At 46.1% G+C, this 21,133-nt stretch overlaps 1 protein-coding gene across 3 annotated transcripts in view; it reads right to left on the reverse strand.

Moving 5' to 3' along the window:
* Positions 1-11,274: 11,274 nt before the first annotated feature.
* Positions 11,275-21,133, reverse strand: part of Msra (methionine sulfoxide reductase A) — a 345,680-nt gene continuing 335,821 nt past the window's right edge. Inside the window, exon 5 of one of the 3 annotated variants that reach the window (XM_026398861.2) lies at positions 11,275-12,201. In XM_026398861.2, the coding sequence (XP_026254646.2) occupies positions 12,037-12,201 (165 nt within the window). In that variant the 3' untranslated portion in view covers positions 11,275-12,036. The remainder of the gene's footprint in view (positions 12,202-21,133) is intronic. The other 2 variants (XM_077792491.1, XM_026398858.2) reach the window with 2 other exon arrangements.

Raw genomic sequence — 21,133 nt, forward strand, 5'->3', positions numbered from 1 at the left:
AGGCGCTCGCTCGGCCACTCGTTCCTCTCACCCTGCGTCTGATCCGTCAGCTCAGCTCATCAGCACCGATCTCAAGCCAGAGCCAGAATCCACTGCATCCCCCCTTGCACTGCTACCCAATTGCCCTCCTCTCTTACCCTCTGCCCAGTCCCTGCACCCGTTACCACGGTCCAGCCCCTGCCCTACAGTCCTCGGGCACCTTCTAGCAATCCTGTTTTTTCTTCTTTATGCTATTTATCAGGTATCTCCACTATTTATTGTTAACCTGTATGGTACTTTGGCACCCAGCTCATGGGGGGGTGTTTAAGGGAAGATTGATATTCGCTCCTGCTCCTCTCAGGAGCTACAGCATCTCTGTGTGCTCCTGGGCATCCAGTAAACGCCGGGCAGTTGAGAGGTAAGGTAAACGGCAGCTCAGGAAAGAGGTAGAGAAGATGTACTTTCAGTGCTAGCTGGTTTATTTACATCGTGACCTTGTTATATTTTTAGCTTCTTATGGCTTTGACCTAGAATATTAATGCCCCAATAAAACCTGCTGAGGTCATTAAAGTTCAAGATCTGAACCCAGAAGATCAGAAGCATCCATCAGTTTTGTTTTGTTTTGTTTTAGTTGCGGTGGACACAATACCTTAATTTTATTTATTTTTTATGTGGTGCTGAGGATCAAACCCAGGGCCTCACACATGCTGGGAGAGCTCTCTACTGCTGAGCCACAGCCACAGCCCCCATCAGTGTGTTGATGAGATGAAAACAGTAAGTTTTAGGAAGTCTGTAGGAACACACAGGACCCTCCGAAGTTCATTGCAAGGCTTCTTGGCATTTCTGGACGGCTGGGTTTATCCCAGTTTCTAAGGCCTCATGACTTGCACTGACAATTCACTCTGGAAAAATTTTGATACAAAAGAAAGACATACACACACACACACACACACACACCAAGGTCATACCCAGCAAAACTCCTCCCCATGATGACTTGAAATTTTTACATGTGGCTACAGGAATTTTTTATAAACTGTTGTCCCAGACACCACCAGAAATCTTCACCAAATCCAAGGGTCATGGAAATACTCTATTTTCCTCCAAAATATTTATTAGCTTCTTACTTTTCACAGTAAATTTGAAATCAGCACGGAACTGACTTCTGGGCCCAGCGGGGAGGTAAAGGCCAGGGCCTTTTGAACACTGATGGCCTTGCCTGGCATCGTGAGTCTGCCCTCACCGCTTATCAGGGTCCCTTTTCAAATAGGTTGAACTTCTGATTTTCTCTCATTAGCATCTCATGTGCACAGACAAACTGACATACTGACTTCTGGTGTGTGTATGGGAAACTATGTCATGAGCTTACGGAACTCACTAATTCAAACCATTTGTATTTAGATTCTTTCAGATTTTCCAGTTATAGAATCATGTTGTTCCTTGAAAGTGACAGTTTTAGCTCTTCTTTTCCAATCTTTATGCTATGGATTTCTTTTCTTGCCTGATTGCGCTGGCCAGGCCTCCAGTGCTGTGCTGGACAGAAAAAGAGAAAGATACACAGAATTTGCCTTTCCCTCATCTTTTGAGAAAAGTTTACAAAATCTGACCATTGAGTATGATGTTTCCTGTGGGAGATTTGGAACAGGAGTGCTTTTTTTTTTTTTTTTCATTTATTGAGATCATTATGATTCTCTCTTTTCCTATAAATGCTGTGAAAACATTATTGATATAACTACTCATTTCTTATTTTTAAACCATCTGTGACGGATGGCTAATTTTAAGTGTCAGCTTGACTAGACCACAGGATACCCTGATTAAACATGTGTGGGTGTGTCTGGGAGGATGTTTCTGGGTGGGATTAGCATTGGAATCAGCAGACTACCTAACCTAGGTTTCTCTGCCCAGTGTGGGAGGGCATCCTCCACCATCTATGCCAGGCCCTGAATAGAATACGAAGGGGAGGAAATGAGGATTCAGCCCCTCCCTGCCTGCCTGCTGGAGCTGATGGTGATCCTCTCCTGCCCTGGGCTGGGAATGTACCACTGGTTCCCTGTTCTCAGGCCTCTGGACTGGCATGGAATTCCAAGTCTGCAGGTTGCAAATGGAAGATTATGGTACTTCTCAGCCTCCAGAATCATGTGAGCCAATTATTCAAAAATCTCTTTTCATACATCTCTCTCTATATGTGATCATGAGGCAGATGGACCTGTCCTTGTTCCTTCTTACAATATCCTTATCATAGTTTGTGATCAAGGCTCTGCTGGCTTCACACAAAGACTGGAGAAGTGTCTCCACCTTTCCTGAAAGAGCTTGCACCGTTTACTACCTGAGGTCTTTGGAAGAATTCACCACCTGGGTCTAGGGATTGTTTTGAGGGAAAGGTCTCAATTCATACTTGTATTTTTGTTTTGTTTTGTTTTAATGGTGCTGGGGATTGAACCCAGGGCCTTGTCCATGCAAGGCAGGCACTCTATCCATTGAGCTGTATTCCAGCCTTATACTCATTTTTTTTTTTAATCACAAAAGGACAATTAGGGTTTCTATTTTTTCTTCTTTTGGATTTGGTAAGTTGTATTTTTTGAGGCATTTTGTGCATTCTTCCAACTCATTAATTGTAAAATATATAGTCATAAATTCTCTTATGTTTTGATGTCTGTAAGATTTATAGCTCTCTAATCTTTGTATTCCTGTTATTATTTCTTTTTCTTTCTTTTGATCATAAATATTGTAATTGATATTTCATAAAGTAAATAATAATTTTTTTTTCTTAAAAAAACATTTGATCCCTGTCACTCCTGACCTCATTTTGCATTTTAAAGATAACTGGTTCCTATAATTATTTTCTTTTTTCTACTTTTCTTATATTTGCCTTTTTTCTTTTTGCTATGAAAACTTATTCCAAAATGTGGACCTCCATCCTACAAGTTTTGATGTGTGTTAATAAAAATTTATTATCAAGCTTCTATCTTTATCTTCCACCTTTGAGTTATGTAGAACTGAACTGTTTAATTTCTAGACAGGAGGGTTGTTTTTCTAGTTATCATTTTATTATTAATTTCTACCTTAATACTATTACAGCCAGATAAATTACTCTGAATGATGTCAATCACTTATATACAAATGCTTTCTTAATGGCCCAGGCAATGGTTGATTTTGATAAGTGTTCCATGTCTTTGTTGGGTGTCAAATACAGTGTTTATTAACTGTGTTGTTCAGACATACATATCTATTGATCCTTTAAATGTTATTTTTCTATCAGTTATTGAGAAATGTGGATTACTGCCTCTTTCTTATGATTGTGGAATTGTCTATCCTTTGATTTTTAATGTTTTTGTTTTATATATTTGGAAGCTATGTTATTTAGAGCATACAGATTTAGTACTATGATATCAACCTGTCACATAGCCCCTTTATTTTCATGAAATGAACCTCTTTCTTTCTAATAATGCTCCTTGACTTGAAGGATTCTTAGTCTAATATTAGTATAGATGATAACCCAGCTTTTTCAGTGAGTGTTTATGTGGTGTGTGTGTTTTAATCCCTTACTGTCAGCCTCTTGAGTGTTCTTATACATCATGTACTGCATGACAATGCTCTGGTCAGGGATGGACCACACACACAGGTCCATAAGACCATAGCGGAGCTGGGAGATCCCTGTCACTCCTGACCTCATGACCATCACAGCACCACAGTGCAATGCTTTACTCATGTGGTTGTGGTGAGGCTGATATAGACAGCCCACTGCACTGCCGGCCATATAAAAGCACAGCACAATCACACACAGAACAGAATGCTTCATGTGCCAGGCAAGTCCTCTACCTCTGAGCTACACAGGCACACATGTGCATGCCCACACACCCAACAGCCTGGGTACATAGCAGACTCCACCATCTAGTTTTGTGTAAGTACACACCATGATGTTCACAGATGCATTTCTCAGAACATATCTATCCCTGAAATTATTAAGCAGTACATGCCTTCATTTTAATTGTGACTCTGGTCACCATCTTTTTTATCCAGTCTGTTAATCCTATACTAATTATATCATCAGTGTATCAGTAATGATGGATGTAATGTGGTCTCTATATAAGTTTACTATTGATTTTTCTTTTTCCTATTCCCCCCACTCCTCCCATGCTGGGGATTGAACCCAGGGTCTTGTGCATGCTTGGCAAGTCCTCTATCACTGAGCTATATTCTCAGCCACAAGTACTGATTTTTCTACCTGTCCCACATATATTTTGTTTTTTTCTTTCTGTTCTTTCTTTCTTTTAGAATGCTAGAATAATGTTTATTTACCCATATTTTCCATCTCTTAAATTATACTTTATATTTTTCAGTGACTAAAACAAGCATCATTGATGTATTTAAGTCTAATGACAGGCATCACCTTACCACGTGCTCAACACTGGCGGAAGTTAGAATCTCAATTCTATTTACCAACCCCTGCCCTTTGTGTTTATGCTTATGCATTTTAGTTCTATCATCTTTAAACCCCACAAGACATTACAGTTCCTGCTCTGTACAATAAATACTCATCTGTATTTACCCCCACACCTACTCTATTCTCTCTCTCTCTCCAGTCTCCAGGTTATATTTCCATCCAAGATCATCTTTCTTCTGCCAGAATTCTCTCCGTTATTCTCTTAATGTGGGCCTATGGCAACAAATCCCCTCTGTTTTCATTTACTTCTTAACATGGTTATTTCAACATCATTTTGAAGGATATCTTGCTGGGCTAGATTTCTAGGTTGTCTCATTTTTCCTTTCATCGTTTTAAAGGTGTCATTACATTATCTTCTAGCTTTCATCATGTCTGCTAGGAAGTCGGCTGTCATCTTTATTGCTGTCCCTTGAAGGTAATGTGCCCCCCCCCCTTTCTGGCTGCTCTTAAGAATTGCTCTGTCTTTGGTTTTCATCAGTTTTATTATGACATGCCTAGTTGGAGTTTTCTTTGTGTCTCTATTGCTTGAGGTTTTGAGATTTTTTTAATATAGGAATTGATGTTCATAAGTTTTAAAAAATGCTCATTCAATAGTTTTCGAATGTTGATTTTGTCTTGTTCTCTTTCTGAAATTGTAATTATATATGAAACACATTAGGAATATGTCCCACGTACTCCTGTACTCATCATGTTTCCTCTTAGTTTCATAGAAATTGATCTGTCTCCCAGTTAAAATGATTCTGTCTGCTGCATCTATTGTGTTGTTAAGACTACCCATTTGGTGGATGCAGTTGGAGAAGATAATGCTAAGTGAAGTCAGCCAATCCCCAAAAAACAAATGGCGAATGTTTTCTCTGATATAAGGTGACTGACTCATAGTGGGGCAGAGAGGGAGCATGGGAGGAATTGACAAACTCAACTCTAGATAGGGCAGAGGTGGGAAGGGAAGGGAGAAGGCAGGGGGTTAGCAATGATGAAGGAATGTGATGGTCATCATTATCCAAAGTACATATATGAAGACATGAATTGGTGTGAACATACTTTATATACAGAGATATGAAAAATTGTATTCTATATGTGTAATAAGAATTGTGATGCATTCCGTTGTCATGTATTTAAAAAATAAAAGCAACTAAAAAAAAGAGAGAGAGAGACTATCCATTTGGATAATTCAAGGTATTATATTTTCTCAGTTTTACAAAGTCCATTGAACTTTGTCATTTAAAATTCTTTATTTAAGTTGTGAATCTTCATTCATTCTATCTTCTTTGCCTCAATTTTATGTGACATATTATGTTATTCAAAGCCTTGTGTGATTCTGTCTTCACGAATTAAAGTGTACTTTGAAATTAATAAAGTGTCACCAGTTTTCTTTTGGTTATTGTTCACATCATTTCTTTCCTATTATTTTTACTTTCAACCTTTCTGTGGTCTTATTTTTAAAATATATAAATAATATATGTTTGGCTTTCTTTTTAAATCCATACTGGCAATGTTAATGTCTAGACCGTGGGGGTATCTTTTCTTGTTTCATTGTATGGTTAGCAATTTTTAACATTTTAACTTGAATTAAATTTAAGTATTTGGCATTGCTTATTTAGAAAAAGAAAAATAACAAAGGATCGACATGCTATTGTCTTCTTCCACTGAGGATCCCTCTGTCCTCTGTGGGGCAGATAAATTGAAGAACTGGTTATGTCAATGCAATCAGACATTTGGCTAGGTTTTTAAATAACTGTTTTTTCAGACTATGTCTCTCTAATACTTAATTTTTGGGCATAGCCCTTTTGGTCTTCCCTGACAGGACTCAGACACCCCTGCCTTGCATGGTGCAGGAGGAATGGGAATCCCAGCCTAGACCTTCCACCTACCACTCTGGGCAGCTTTAGCCTGGTACCTGTCTGGAGAAGGAGGGGACTGGTGATTTTGAGGCAGGTCCCTCTCACGGATGGTCTTCATTCTGTAGGCATGGAAACAGATATTTTCCTCTGATTTTCAGAAGATATCAGCCTAGCTTTCCAGGATCTACATTTGGAGCCTCTCAGATTCCCAGGGTCTCCTCCAGACCCACACAACTGGTTTCTCTCTGCCCCTGTGGTTAGGGTTCACGTGTCTGGACCATGTCTGATTTTCAGCTTGGGGATCAGCAAATTGGATGTCCCCCAGGAGAGAGGAAGAACAACAAATCCTGTTGGTAATGTCAGTTACCTAACTGTGCCGATTCTTTGAAATGTCGATTCATCGGGTCCTCATTTGTACCCCAGATGTCCTGTGCTGTCATTTTAGAGCATTTATCCAGCTTTTCACTTGCACAGTGGAACACTGGTCTGCCAACATGGCATCTATGCAGAGGTGAAGACCAAGCAATTATCTTTAAACACGGATTGGAAAGGCAAAGCCTCTGACCCCTAAGTCCATGGGACCTATCAGAATTTTTGCTTCAATATTCCTGATGGTAATCTTTTGTGTAACATAATTTCCCCTCTCAAACACTGGTCACCCGCATGCCATATCTATTCTTTTGAAGGGCATCTCAAGGAAAAATTTGGACCTAGATTCTTTTTTTTTTTTTTTTAGTTATAGATGGACACAATATCTTTATTTTTGTTTATTTTTTTATGTGGGTGCTAAGGATCGAACCCAGTACCTCATGCTTACAAGGCAAGCACTCTACCGCTGAGCTACAACCCCAGCCCTGGACCTAGATTCTTAACAGAGGACATCAAGAAAAGAGCTAGACTCTCAGTAGTGCATGCTTTAAATGAAGCAGCAAAAGGTAGACTACAGTGTGCACTGGAGTAGGAATGGTCAGTGGGAGTGTGACCCTGGACTCTGCCCTTTGCTGGGTTACGTTGGGCAATCCACTGATTTCTTTGGTCTCTGTTCCATGGAGTTTGAAACATGGCTGATTTGATTCTCCACCCAGTGCAGCATTGCTGCCACACTACACCATGGGTGGCCTGGCTGTGGGAAACAGGCCCCAGGGCAGGCAGGGCGCTGTCCAGAAGGCAGTGTGGTTACCTGGCTGCTGTGGCAAGTGGGTGAGAGTTCTCTGAAATCATTTATCAGTGAGATGAAACGAGAAGCTAGGGACCCTGGAGAAGCCAAGGGTTGAGGACAGTCAAGGATGCCTTCCTGTCTCCCAGCTACGAGCACTGAGGTCCTGGAGTGGCAGGAAACTCCCCGAGTCCCTGTGGTTCTGGGGACAGGGACCACCCTGAGATGCCACGGAAAGCAGGCTGGGGAACTGGAGGGGGAGTGAGGACACAGGAAGACACCGCCGGAGGGACTGTGTAGAGGCACCACCACTCTCTGACCCAGTTCAGACAGTCAGCCCAGTGGCATCTGCTGCAAGAGAAGGAAACGTGACACATAAACACAAATGGGGGAGGAGAGAGAGCTATTTGGGACGGCAGACAGATAAGGAGATGGAGAGTCCTCCCTGGGGGCTTTCGCCCGCTTCTTTTTCCACTTTTGTGTTTGAGCTATGCCCTAATTCTTTCTTGTCACAAGCCAGCTAGGGTCTGTGAGCACAAGATGACAAAGACACAATCCAATTCCATTAATTCCATCTGGGACGGAGGCCTAAGGGCGGGCCCTGGGCCTGTGCCGTGGTTCTGCGCAGCATGAAGAAGGAGCCTCCCAAGGACGTCCCAAGGACGTCCGCCGGCTGTCTCTGCCCGCACTGCTCCAGGCGCCCTCTGGGCTGGGGTTCAGAGACTGATGGTCCTGAAACCAGGGAACAAGGACAGTTATCCTCATCAAGGCCCAGACAGATGGGACCAAACCAGCCAGTCCCCTAAAAAGGAGAGAAAGAGATTGAGGAGCAGGTCAGTCTGTGTCTGGTAAAATCTGCTCTATAAATTAGCACATTTCCGGGCTTAGCATGTGCCTGATCACCCTGGGCTGAGGACTTCCAGCTGCTGTCACTGATAGCCACACTGGATGTCCCATTACCATCACCCACACGTACCACATGACAGAAGGGGTTTAGATACCCAGCACCTCCCCAGCTCTCAGGATCACATGGCTGAAATCTGGAGCGTGAGTGTCAGGTGAGTCCTCACCTGTGGTCTCCTGTGATTGAGCAACTTAACAAGACCCCATCTTTAAATAAAATATTAAAAGGGCTGGGGATGTGGCTCAGTGGTTAAGTGTCCTGAGTTCAATCCTCAATAACAACAACAATAACAAAAAAGAAAACAAACCTATCTTGCAGTTTCTGCAGGAAGGATTGAATGAGTTGGGATAAGCAGGCTAAGCAGCTTTAGATTGTCTAGTGTGAATAATTTCAGTGGGCTCTGGGGCTCAGGGCTGGCCCAGGGTGATGAGGTCAGGTAGACAGTAGCCAAGAGCGTGAGAGCCCAGTGGAGTGGGTGGCTGGGATGTGAGCTCTGGGCTGGTTTGTTTTCTTTGGAAACACCCTCAGGAGAAGGACTCCTCCAAGGAGCAGTGGGGTGAGGGGTCAAGGCACGGAGATGCAGGTGGGTGACTGGGTTGTCCAGAACCAGGCGTGTCCAGCACATGCATGTCGGGTAGGTGTTAAAGTGGCAAGTTCGCAGAAGCTGGAACTTGGCGGACACACAGATGCAGTCTGGGAGTGGCAAGACACCTTCCGTCCTGTGATTCAGACTCCCTGGTCTGTGTGAGACAGACTTGGAACAAGACCCATCTCCCACCCCACTCTGACCAGTGGGCCCTGGTGACATGGCGGTTTCCCAAGACCAGCATCGGCTTAGAGAATCCACCACAATTCTGAGAAGGCCTGGACAGTGCATTTCTGGAATCATTTTGTAGAAGATCCCAGTTCCTTCTGCAAAATGCTGAGGAAAGATTCCCTGAATTTGAGGTCCTTGCTCAAAGGACCTGGCCTCCTTATTACGTACTTTCTTGCTTTGTTCTGACCATGGTCATTGGTCTAATGCTGCGCCCCTCCCCTGACTCAGGCAATGGCAAGGCCCTACTGAGGTGGATGGCGCCAGGCGTCCTTCCTCTGGAGGAGCGCAGTATGTTTCTGGGAATGAGCTGGTTTGATTTTGTATTCCTTTAATAAGTATAGTTGCGATTTCTCATAGGACCATTAAGTATGAAGGAAAAAACAGGACTTTCCCAATTAATGCAACTACTTCTAAAGAATAGAAGATCTGTTTGCTCTAAATGCAATGATTCAGCTGTGGAGCGTAAATTGTTAATGTCTAATGAAAAACTCCCTGTATTCCTGTCAAGGAAGTTTTTGAGAAATTAAATTAAAATCTAGAGAAGAAAAATTAATGTTAAGAAGACAGATTAGTGCTTAGTACTGGGCAACTTGTTCTTGTTCCTGTACACAATGGTTTGTGCTCTTACTCTTGTTTGATTAAAATTAATAACAAGTCAACCACTTGCCGTAACCATGGCACCGGTTCCAGTCAGTAAGTCAAGAAAGAATAGCCAAGGTATAGGCCAATAGTTTGGGACATTTCTAACTATTATTAAAAGTTAACTAAGCAGAAACAGCTCAAAGCAAAACGCGAACTGAAAGTACAAATGCTTGCTTATGCATAAGCCAGGATACATTCTTCTATTCTAATTGTAGCTAAGTAATATTTTGTTTCTTTGAATAATGATTCCTGTTTTGTAACCACAAAGTACTGTGAGCCTGCCAAAATGAAAAGTATATATGATCAACTTCACAAGTAAAGATTGGGATCAGCACCTTCACTTTGGTGTCTGTGTTGTTTCTCCACCCTCTTTCGCCGACTCCTCACCATCCGTTCGTCTCCTGAGACCCCCTGTTGGAGCTGGTCTCCGACAGTCTAAGGTCTGCTGCAGACTTCGATGGAACACACGCCTACATTGCCCTGGGACAGCAACTTCCTCCAAGGCCAGTCTCAGCTGCAATGTTCCAAGTTCTTTTGTTCCTCCTGTGACCAGACCCAGGATGCCTTAGGGCCCTGCACTCAATGCTCAGACTCCCTCTGGCTCTCCATTCCCTCCCTAAATGATCTCTACAGGCTCCCTGGATTCAAATGCCATTTCTAGGCTGATGACACAGATTTCTCATTTTAGATTCCTTCTAGGTTCTAGACCCGAATCACAAGCTTCCTTCCTCCCTGTCTCCATGAGGATGCCAAGAAGTGTTTCAACTTTGTGTGGCCTAAGCTGAGTGATCCATCGACTCCTCCTCACCCCACACCTGCTCTTTCACAAGTAATAGCACCACCACCAATTCCATCACCTGAAGAAGTGCTTGAATCTCTGCAGCAGCTGCTCAAATCAACGAAGAGCTCGAGCCTGCGTCCTGAGAAGGTCCTCTAGGTCTAGGCGCCGCTGAGCTCTCGTTGGGACCCTCCTCCTGCACATCACCTGAGCCCACTGACCTTTCTTTCTTCACTCCTCCCTGGCCTGGGCCATTTGTACTCCCAGGCCCTTCTGTTTGGAAAGCCTTTCCTCCAAGCAGCTAAAGTGTGCACAGAAGAGGGTGCTAACAGTCACAGGTACGACTGCCCCGTGAGTGCTCTTGGCCAGCTGCTGCCTGCAGGCCACCACAGGGCTCGGGACATTCTGCTCCCAAGCTCACTGCCCAGCAGAGACGGCCCTGAACCCACGCCCAGGCCCAGCTCCCGGCTCATTCCTCTCGTCTTCATGACTTCTCTCAGGACCTGAAATCCACTTACTGATCCACTTGTCAACATGTTCACAGCCTGTGGCCCCAACTCCTTGTCCAGACAGAAGGTTCTGCAAGGCAGGGACTGAGGTGTCTGCTCTCCAGCCCTAGTGTCCCTGGCATGATGGATGTGACAGGCACCTGAGAAGCAGCTATTACTACTGCAGTTGCAAGAAGCTGGAGGTGGGCACATTTTCCAAAAATTTCAATCATAATATTTTCCATTTGGGAGCAAATGATTATGAGGCATCTTATCTCAGAGCTCTCTTACAGCTTGTTAATCTATTTCGAAGTGCTTACAAATATCCTCCTAAACAGGGGAAAGATGGACGAGGCACAGGGCAGTTGGTATCAGTGAACTTGTAGATTTTTATTAGAACAAGCGTTTCTCATAGCTGTAAGCAAAGCATTAAGCTCATCAAGCTAACGCACATCTTTCTCTGCACAAAGACAGCTGAGGAGTGAGAGAAGGCCTCCTGTACTTGTCTCGGTTCTGCAGAGCAAAGCATTTCAGGAGTGAGCTATTGAGGCTGTAAATGTTTGCAAACTGTAAGGCACTGGGGGACAGGAGGGCGTGTGAGGAGTCACAGACACAGATCAAGGATTCCCAGCTCCCTGAGCCCTGTCCAGCTATCTCCCAGCTTCACCCCTTGTCTCCCATGGCAGGTGCCCAGAAAGGGTGGACCCAGGGTCTGAGGGTGTTCATCATCTCCACTGAGATCCCAAACGACCCAGAAAATCTCACAGATAACTTACTTCCACCCTAACTTCCTGGACAAATTATGTTTTATCAACTTGCCATTTCACATCCTGTGAATTAAACCTCAATTAAAAACTGGATTTTGGTACCATGCTTTTGCGCTACGCTACGTGCACTTCAGAAAGCCACTAATGTGAATCACAGAGGCATGACCCTATTCAGTGAAGGGATTTTTGTTGGAACCCCTGGGATCCACCAGGAAGGGAGAAATCACTTTTTGATACCCAATGGACAGGAAACCCCGGTGCCCCCAAGGCCACAGTAGCCATTCGGGTTCTTGCTTAGGTACTGCTGGTGGTAGTCTTCCGCATAGTAGAACGTCTGTCCCTCCCGGATGTCAGTGGTGATCTGGTTGAAGCCATGCTTTGAAAGAACCTGTGGGGGGAGAGAGAGACAGAGACCTCAGGACAATGCGGAACACTGGGTGTCCTGGAAGAGGAGGGCTGAGGTGCGGCAGGAAGTGGCTGGGGGCGAGGTCATGCTCTGGCAGGGCCCTTCCCAGATGGATGATTCTGGGTGGACACGTATCCTGTTCTACCTCAGTGGACTGGAATTTGAAATCAGGCGGAAATTAGGTTTTTTGACTTTGGGATTTATGCTCTACCCCTGCCCCATGGCTGCCCCTCTGCTCTCAGCCCAGGGACAGGCTCCACACACCTTCAGACAGTGGCACAGAATGTCTCCACTCTGCGGTTCCTGGGAGCAGGACCCCTGCTCAGGTGCCCTGGGAGCTCAGTACCTGTGGGGTCTGTTCTCTGAGCTCCAGGCCAGGAGGGCAGGGGAGTCAGATCAGGGGAGGACATGACCCGAGGGCCTGTGTCAGCCATCGCTGCCCTCTGTGACCCAGTTTAAGTCTCAGCGGCATCTGCTACTAGGGAAGAAAACCTGTCACTACAGTTGAGGGGAAAGGACAGAGTTATTTGGGGCAGGAGACAGATTAGGAAACACTCCTCACAGACTCCAGCCTGACTTTTCCTTTTGGATTTCAGCTGTGCCCTGATTCTTCCTGGCTGCAGGGGGTGTCTGAGCATAAGGCTTCAGAGACTCAACCCCAGGAACTGACTCCATTGGCACAGAGCTGCCAAGTCAAGCTAGGGACCTGTGCTTTCATGAGGCGCTGACCATCTGAGATGAAATCCTCAAACCTGCCCGCACAGGGAACCCAATGTCGGTAGGCACCATGTCGGTGGGCGTCAGGCTTCTCCTGAGAACCCGGCCTTTCTCCAGAATCTCTGCTCAGCCCTGATTCTGAGCCCGAATGAGGCAGACTCATGATCCCACAGCCACGCAGGCCAGGAGTGGCACAGAACAGGTCCTTGCCAAGGCTGGCTATTGGACCAGACAGTCCAGAAACAACCAGCATTCTTGCAGGGGCTAGAGATGAGAATAAGGCGCAGTCTAATGTCAGTTTTTACTACTTATTATTTTTTTTTTTTTTGTAAGCTAGCCATTATTGAGGGTTTCCCAGATGCGGTGCCCTGTGCAAAGACTTCACACATGTTAATTTTAGCTTCACAACAGCCTTAGGAATGAAGTCCTATTATTACCTCCTGTATTAAAAGTGCATGTCAGATATTGTGCCTTGAATCCTTGACGCCCTCAGTGTGGACTGGGACTGCAGAGGTGGAGCTTGGGGACCACATTTCTCAAATTCTACCTATAGCAATGGCCCACTTTTGATTCCACCAGTGAGAGGAACCCACATGGAATCTCCTCAACACGAGGAGAGACCATTACTTGCAAAGTGCCACAGTGAGGATGGTGACGGCTATGTGTGGAGCACACACCTGCGACTCTGCCAGCTCTCCTGCCCCCCTCCATTCCCAGGCCGCAGGCCATTCAAGTCATTGGGCACTGAGTTCTGGAGATTTCTGTAAACTCTTGGCATCTTGAAATCTAAAGATGTTTTTCTGGACCTTCACTTGCAATGATTCTGTAAACACCAAACCCCCTGTACCAAATCCATCCTGCTTGAACTAACGGAACTTTTCTGTTTCCATGACTGAATCCTGGCTAATTGGCATTTGGTGCCAGATTGTTTTCAGGAAACAGAACCCCAGGAGGAGGAGACCTGAGAGTGGCGGACTGGCAGGTTAGATCCGTGGTCAGGAGTGACCTCCCTGTGAGTGGTAAGCAGCACAGGCCCCACAGTGGCCACTAGTAGTTACCTGTGAAGGAAAGCCTTTCGGACACGGCGGCTGTGTGAATGGAGTTTTCTGGGGAATATGATGGGCAGGAGAACTGTGGGGAGTGTTTGCCGCATCAGGCAGCAGAGAGCTTGAAAAGAAAAAGCCAAGTTCAGGACTCAACATGGGTGGCCCAAGGCAGGTTAGAGAAGAAGGGAACTGATGGATTTAGAATAATCTCTCTGCAGCTGCAACCAGATACCAATAAAGGATTCCATCTCAAGGACTCAAGGTTTCTGGCAAGTGGAGTTCTCCCGGGGTCTTCAGACCAGAAGTGAGGGTGCTGGTTCCCCTGCTGCTGGCTGACGGGCCTGGTTCGACTCCTGCCCTGTGCTGTCACACACCGGACCAGTTCTGAAGGGTCCTCCGACGGCCCCTTCCTGGTCTCCACCCTCCGCGCCGACCCGCCCGGGTGGGCCCAGGTGTCTTGACACAGCTCCCAGGGGTCTACTCGGCTGAGGCCTCCGCGCCGGCTGCTCTTCCCGGACCTCGGGGCAGGCAGGACCGAGGGCAGCGGCCCAGTGCAGGCCTCAGGGTGCTGGCGGGCTGCAGGGAGGCCCGCACCCGCGGCTGCAGTTCCCGCGCACGGCCGCGGGGTGGCAGGCGCTGCGCTCGGATCCCGGAGCCGCCCCAACCAGGAGCGGCCGCCAGCAGCGGGGGTGGGCCCAGCCGCACCCCTGCTCCGCCTCCCCCAGGACTCTTCCCCACCCCTTTCTCCCTCTGACCCCAAAACAATGGTCTGCAGGCTTTTGCTTTCCGTGGATCTTTTGGGCTGTCAACACACAGGAACGCGACAAGCACACCCACAACACTTAGGTGCCTCCTGGCTCTTGGTATCTAGAGCCTCGGGTTAAGAGGCTGCTCCTCTAAAGAAGGCCGAAGCACACTCGCTCCCACCCTGCTCCGCTGGTTTCTCTTCCCCACCTCAGCTGATCCCACAGACACCTGAAGAAGGCGGAACTCGAACCCAGAGCTCCCCCAACAGCAAGAGAGCGGACCGTCTCCCACCCCCTCCCAGGGCTACTGGCCTCCAAACACCGGATTCCCCAAGACTTCCCAAACATCTCCTGGGCCCAGCAGAGGCCAGAAGACCAGCTAGAGCCTCAGGAGGGCAGAGTTGACAGCAAAGGTGCTGGGCTCAGGGGTTTGCAGGGCCCTGGCGTGGCCGGTGCCAGACGCAGGCTCCTTTTCTTTCATTTTCCCATCTCATTGTGCTAGCAATCCTGTGGGGCAGGGTCACTCTTCTGACTTTACCCAGGAAGAAACAAAAGCAGTTAAGAACCTTGCTCAAGTTCACGTGCTAAGAGTTAGTGGTGGGTTGGGATAAGGATCCAGGCCTGTGGGGCTCTGGATTCCATGCTCCTTCTCACACACAGGCCATCCCTAAAACGGGGCTGGGGAGGGGAGTAAGCCCCAGGGAACTGAGCATGCCAGAGTGGAGATGGTGGATTTGAATCCACAGCAAAGTTGTGCTGGAATTCTGTGGAGTGGGAACTAGGAGCGAGGCCAGGGTGCTGGCTCTGAGATGTCCATGTGCCACATGCATGCATGTGTGTGGGACAGAGGGCATGTACATGCATACTGCACACGAGTGCACCACGGGCATGTGCATCAGTGCTCATGAGGATGTGCGTGAAACACACTCAACCTCACCCGTGGCCTGACCTACACATACCTTTCACTTTTCAGGAGATGTATCAGGATGAAGAAATTTGAATACACACTAGTGGTGCTTAACATCTGGGTGTTTGACACACAACTAAACCAGTCAGGGTCACTCCAGGTGCACTGGGCTGGCACAAAATCATCACACAAAGACAGAGAAATACCTTTTTCTTGGGGTTCTGTGACAGCTCCTCTGACCCAGGTCCCACAGAGGAGGCAAGGTGGGCGAGAAAGAGGAAGGAGCACATCTTGAACCCAGTTTCACTGGGGAGAAGCCATTCAAATGAGGCAAGGGGTAGGATCACAAAGGAACAGTTGAAACTCAACCCCACCAGGTGACGCCTACTCCTGGAGCCAGCCTCATTACCCAGTGGAGGTAAAGCCCAAGTTATGGTGGGTCACAATAATTGTTCAGTATCTCTTGCTCAGGACTTAAGGGAGTGTCCAGAGCGGCTCCGACACCTGGGGAGAATCCGGTGAACACTGCGCATGCTCCTCCCAGAGGAAGGTCACAATCAAACATTTGCTTATCATTTCAAAGGACTCTGTGAACCTCTGGAGTTCTCCACAGCCCAGGATCCAGAGCCTTAGACAGGGCTGCCACGTTCGAAGACATCATGGCTACTGCCCATTCCCAGCAGCCACCACTCCCAGGGCGTATCCCATCAGCAGTGACCCCCTTCAAGGCAGATGACCCTGATCACACTTAGAAGGCCCTTTAGCAAGGAGAGGTGGCTGTGCTTGCTACAGGGAAAGACGCCGGGAAAGAAAGAACAGTTCACACCTTTGCAGACTATTTTTGAAAGCCTCATGAAGTCTAATTCAAGCAAATTCCATCTCCTTTATCCACCCAAAGAATTTAGGCTCAAGTGTTAGGTTTGTGTGTTATTATTTGTAAAATATATCTGTGTATTTCATTTTATTTTGTGATAATTTTTAGAGCACTCCAATTGTTAGAAGTTATTTTCCTAGAAGTTTAATTTATGATAATGAGCCCATAAGAAACTGGGGTTTGATTCAAAGAGTTCAATCTGAAACCGTCTGGGAGCCAGCCAGCTGTGTTTTACAGGACAGGACACAGGGACGCAGAGCCACTCCACGGTCGGCCCCTCGTGCCAGCAGGGAGCTCCTACCTGGCACGTCTTGTTGGCTTCTACCTTTCCCTTCTGAACTGAGACACCACCTTAGTGCCTTTAGGTCTGATCCTACCAAATTTCACGCTGCACCTCTGCCCAGAGCACACACCAACATGGCGCCACATGTTACCAACGCCCCATGGAGGCTTAGTAAGCTCAGCCGGTATCGATGCCTAGTCAGCAGTGTTGCTCACTTCCGGCTGACCAGATGGCCATCCATCAAAATTTCTGTGACAGGATGTGAAATGTCTGGCATGACTTTTAAATAAAACCACTAGAAAGGAAAACGCCATCCATTCGGAGCTGAGCAGAGGCTTCTGCTGTCTGGTTTGGTGTGGCGCGGGCAGGAACAGCCTCCAGCCTGGATCACTGCCCACAGTGGCCCAGCCAGTCACAGGCGATGGACCAGTCGCCCATCAGCAACACCAGGTGGACTCTAGACACAGCTCCTGCTCTGGAAGAGTGGAATCGCCCCGGGAGTCACTTATCCTTGGCCGAAGCAAGGAGGGCAAAGCTCCTCCACCAATGTGACAGTGACAGAGGATGCTTCGCAGGGCCGATGCCCCTGCGAGGCCCAGGCAGAGTGCACTGACCTGTCCCAGCCTTGCCAACTGATGGGAGGGAAAGTAGAGAAGGAGGTGACACATTTAGATCTAATTTGGTCCATTAAAAGAACTGCTTATGCAAATGATGGCCTCTAGACAGAAGGAGCTGGCTTCTCGGAAGGACTGCAGTGTTCCTGTGCTCTGCCTTCCCCAGACTGCAGTCCCCTCACACAGTTAATGGCTTTTATTATCTATTCCTCTGTGTCCCCTGCTCGCTGAAGGTAAAGCACAGGTCTTTCTGAGCCGCCAGCCTATTTCTCTTGGTTTGCAACGCAAAATGACAGAGCTGCTGGCTGAGCTTTGTCTCCGTAGAGGGGCGGAAGGATGGGGCTCGGGATGCCCTCCTAACCAAGAAGGCTCCGAAGCGCCACCCTGGCTCCTTAGCGTGGTGCCGACAGTGGCAGCAGTTGCTTGAAATGCAAAATCCGAGTCCCCCTCTGGACCCACTGAGTCTGAATTGGTATTTTAAAAGATGAGCAGGGGGCCTCGTGTGTTACAATTGGACACACTCTGCCCTATGGGACAGGTGTGGAGGATCCTAGTGGTGGTCCCCCAATTCTCTCCCGCTCCCCCTTGAGGTCATGTTGCCCATGTGAGTGGCTCTGGCCGTGTGGTCTCTGGGCAGAGGCCGTGAGGCATCAGGTGAGCTTTTCTCCTTGCCACCGCGAGCAGCAAAGTACCCACTAGTGACGCTCAGTCACCCTGGGCCTAGGAAAGGACAATGACAACCAGGGAGCAGAGCCCCACAAAGACATTTTGTTTCTTCCATCGGTCCCACCCAACACTCCCTACCCCTGTCCCTGAAGAGGACAGACTTCATTGGAGGAGACTGGACTTCCACGAATCTGAATATCCACTGTGGAAGGAATGTTCTAGAACGTGGAAAGTGCAAAGAGAGTCCTTTGAGGGGCTGGAGGAAGGCAAGGCTTATCCAGCTGGAAAGATGTCTCCGGAGGAGGTGGGAGTGAACCTGGGCTCTCCCGGGGTGGACTTCTGAGCTCAGGGGCTCCACCACCTCCCGCCTGGGGAGGCCAGGGGGTCGCCTGGCTGGCTGAGGAGAGCTGGCAGGCCTGGGGGGGGGGGCAAGTTCTGGTACTGCCGAGAATAAGGGAAACGGGCGATAGTTATCTCGCCCCAGATAACTATCTTATTGTTGTCTTGTGCTCTGTGATCCCTGGTATGTAATACTGAAAGCATGAAGCAGCCTGTTACCTCTCAGCTTCTGCAAGCGAACTGTTTCCTTGCACGTTCTATGTTTGCTTTTGTCTTTTCAACTTGATCTACTCTTTCATAATCTATTTTTGTGTTCAGTCCTTGAAATTCTCATTCTTATTTTGGATCACTGAGCATTTCAAATGTCCTTTTCTAATTTCTATGAGGATTTGGTGGTAGAAGGAGAAAGAGAGGTGAAACATGCTCATTTTCAGCCTTTAAGATTGAACCTCAAATCTTAGTGTAGTTTTGATTTTCACTTCTCTAAGTGCTAGTGATGATGAGCATATTTGCATAAATTTGTTGATTAATTTTATATCATCTTGGGAGAAGTGTCTGTTCAGGTCCGTGGCCCATTTATTGAATGGGTTATTTTATTTTATTTATTTATTTATTCGTTCATTCATTCATTTATTGATTTATTTATTTGTGTGTGTGTGTGTGTGTGTGTGTGTGTGTATTTAGATTTGTGAGTTCTTTCTATACCCTAGTGATTAGTGCTCTATCTGATGTGTGATGGGGCAAAACTTTTCTCCCAAGATGTAGGATCCCTATTCACCTCCCAGATTGTTTGTTTTGTGGAGAAGAAACTTTTTTAGTTTGAATCTATCTCATTTATTGATACTTGATTTTAATTCTTGTGCTATAGGAGTCTTATTAAGGAATTTTGGGACTAATCCCATATGATTGGAATTAGGGCCTACTTTTTCTTCTGTTACATGCAAGGTCTCTGGTTTTATTCCTAGGTCCTTGATTCATTTGAGTGGAGTTTTGTGCATGGTGAGAGATAGGGGTTTAATTGCACCTCCCTCCAGTTAGAATGTCAGCGATTTTTGAAAATGGCAGCTATGATGAAGACAACAACAGTAAGTGTTGGTGAGGATTTCAGGAAAAATGTACACTCCTACACTGTCGGTGGGACTGTAGATTGGTGCAGCCAATATGGAAAGCAGTTTGGCGATTCCTTGGAAATTTGGGAATAAAACCACCATTTGACCTAGCTATCCCTCTTTTTGGTCTATACCCAAAGGACTTAAAAACTGCATACTACAGGGACACAGCCGCATCAATGTTTATAGCAGCAAAATTCACATTAGCTAAATTGTGGAAACAACTTAGTAGATGAATGCATAAAAAAAAAATGTGGCATTTATACACAATTAATATCACTCAGATACTTACCCTCTCGCTCAGTCCAGGAGACGCTAGTGCCCTTCACTACCTCTGTCAGAGCCTGGTTCGGACAGCTGGTGCCTCGGAGAGGACAGGCTGATCCTGCCTGCCTCCCATGTACCCTTTGTCACAGGGAGCGACATTCATGTGAGACCAAATAAAATCCAGTCATAGACATTAATAGAATATCTCAAAAAAGTATTTAATAAAAAGGCTAGCAAATACAGGGTCTTTAATGAAACTTTAATAAAATTTATGAGACAAGGAAACTGAAAGCACAATATTTTCTTAGGAACTTTTCTGTTTGGTGTTATTCTTTACAATATAGCAGCTTTTCCTAAGAATGCAGGGAGTATGAAATTTCTAAGGCTATCTTGCTGTGTTCTCCATTAAACCCCTTGTCTTAAAAAAACCTTGGATCTAGATTAATCTTTGTAATTTTCTGAGTACCTGTATAACATATTTTTCTCAAGAATGCAGTGAGGTCGCCGTTTCCAAGAGCTCTTCAATTCTGAAATATAAGAAGTGTGTTTCCAGGCATTGAAACCCAAAGGCTCACCTAGACACAATGGAGTGAGCAGAATATATAAAAATCTCTCATGACAAATCTGAACTCTGCTTTTCCCAACCGTGTGAAGTCTACTGGAATAAGATTCCAAGTAATTTGGCAAGTCGAAGCCAAATATATACTTTGATATTCTTCTCGGGAGTAAGCCGTGTGATGTTACAGGAAGGCAGATTTTAGTGCTGAATTTCTGATCGTATCCCCCCAAAAGTTGTTCCATGCATATCATGCAAGAATGTAACCTCCAAAAAATAAATAAATAAAAGAGAGGACATTTGACGTAAGAAGGCTGGATAATATTTGCATGTTCGTGTATTTTTACCACACATCATACCTTCTTATTTCTTCCTTGCTCTGATTTGAAGCATATGCTTTCATTTTTCATTTTGGCTTACCGTGTTATCACTTAATAATAATTCAGTAAATTTACTTAGAACAAGAAAGTCACCTAATGACTCATGTCTTAGAGATGCTTTCAAATAAAAGTAATTGTGCATTTTGTACCATAGAGTATTCCCAGTGTTTCCTAGAATTGTTGCAACTGATGCTGGAGGCTTTGAAATAGAGCAGGAGGCATAAGGGCCGTGGCTTGTGACCCTTCCCAAAGTATGTAAGATTGATAGACATTGAATGCAAATAAACAACTATGCATCATTGAATTTTTTCCTGTCACTAAAATGCTAGTAGAGCTCAAGGAATTGTGAGCCTCTTTGTCTGCAGTACAGGAAAAATAAGAAATTTAAAGACTTGAGTTACATACAATTT

This window comes from Urocitellus parryii, chromosome 14 (assembly GCF_045843805.1).
Source record: "Urocitellus parryii isolate mUroPar1 chromosome 14, mUroPar1.hap1, whole genome shotgun sequence".
Classification (NCBI taxonomy): Eukaryota; Metazoa; Chordata; class Mammalia; order Rodentia; family Sciuridae; genus Urocitellus; species Urocitellus parryii.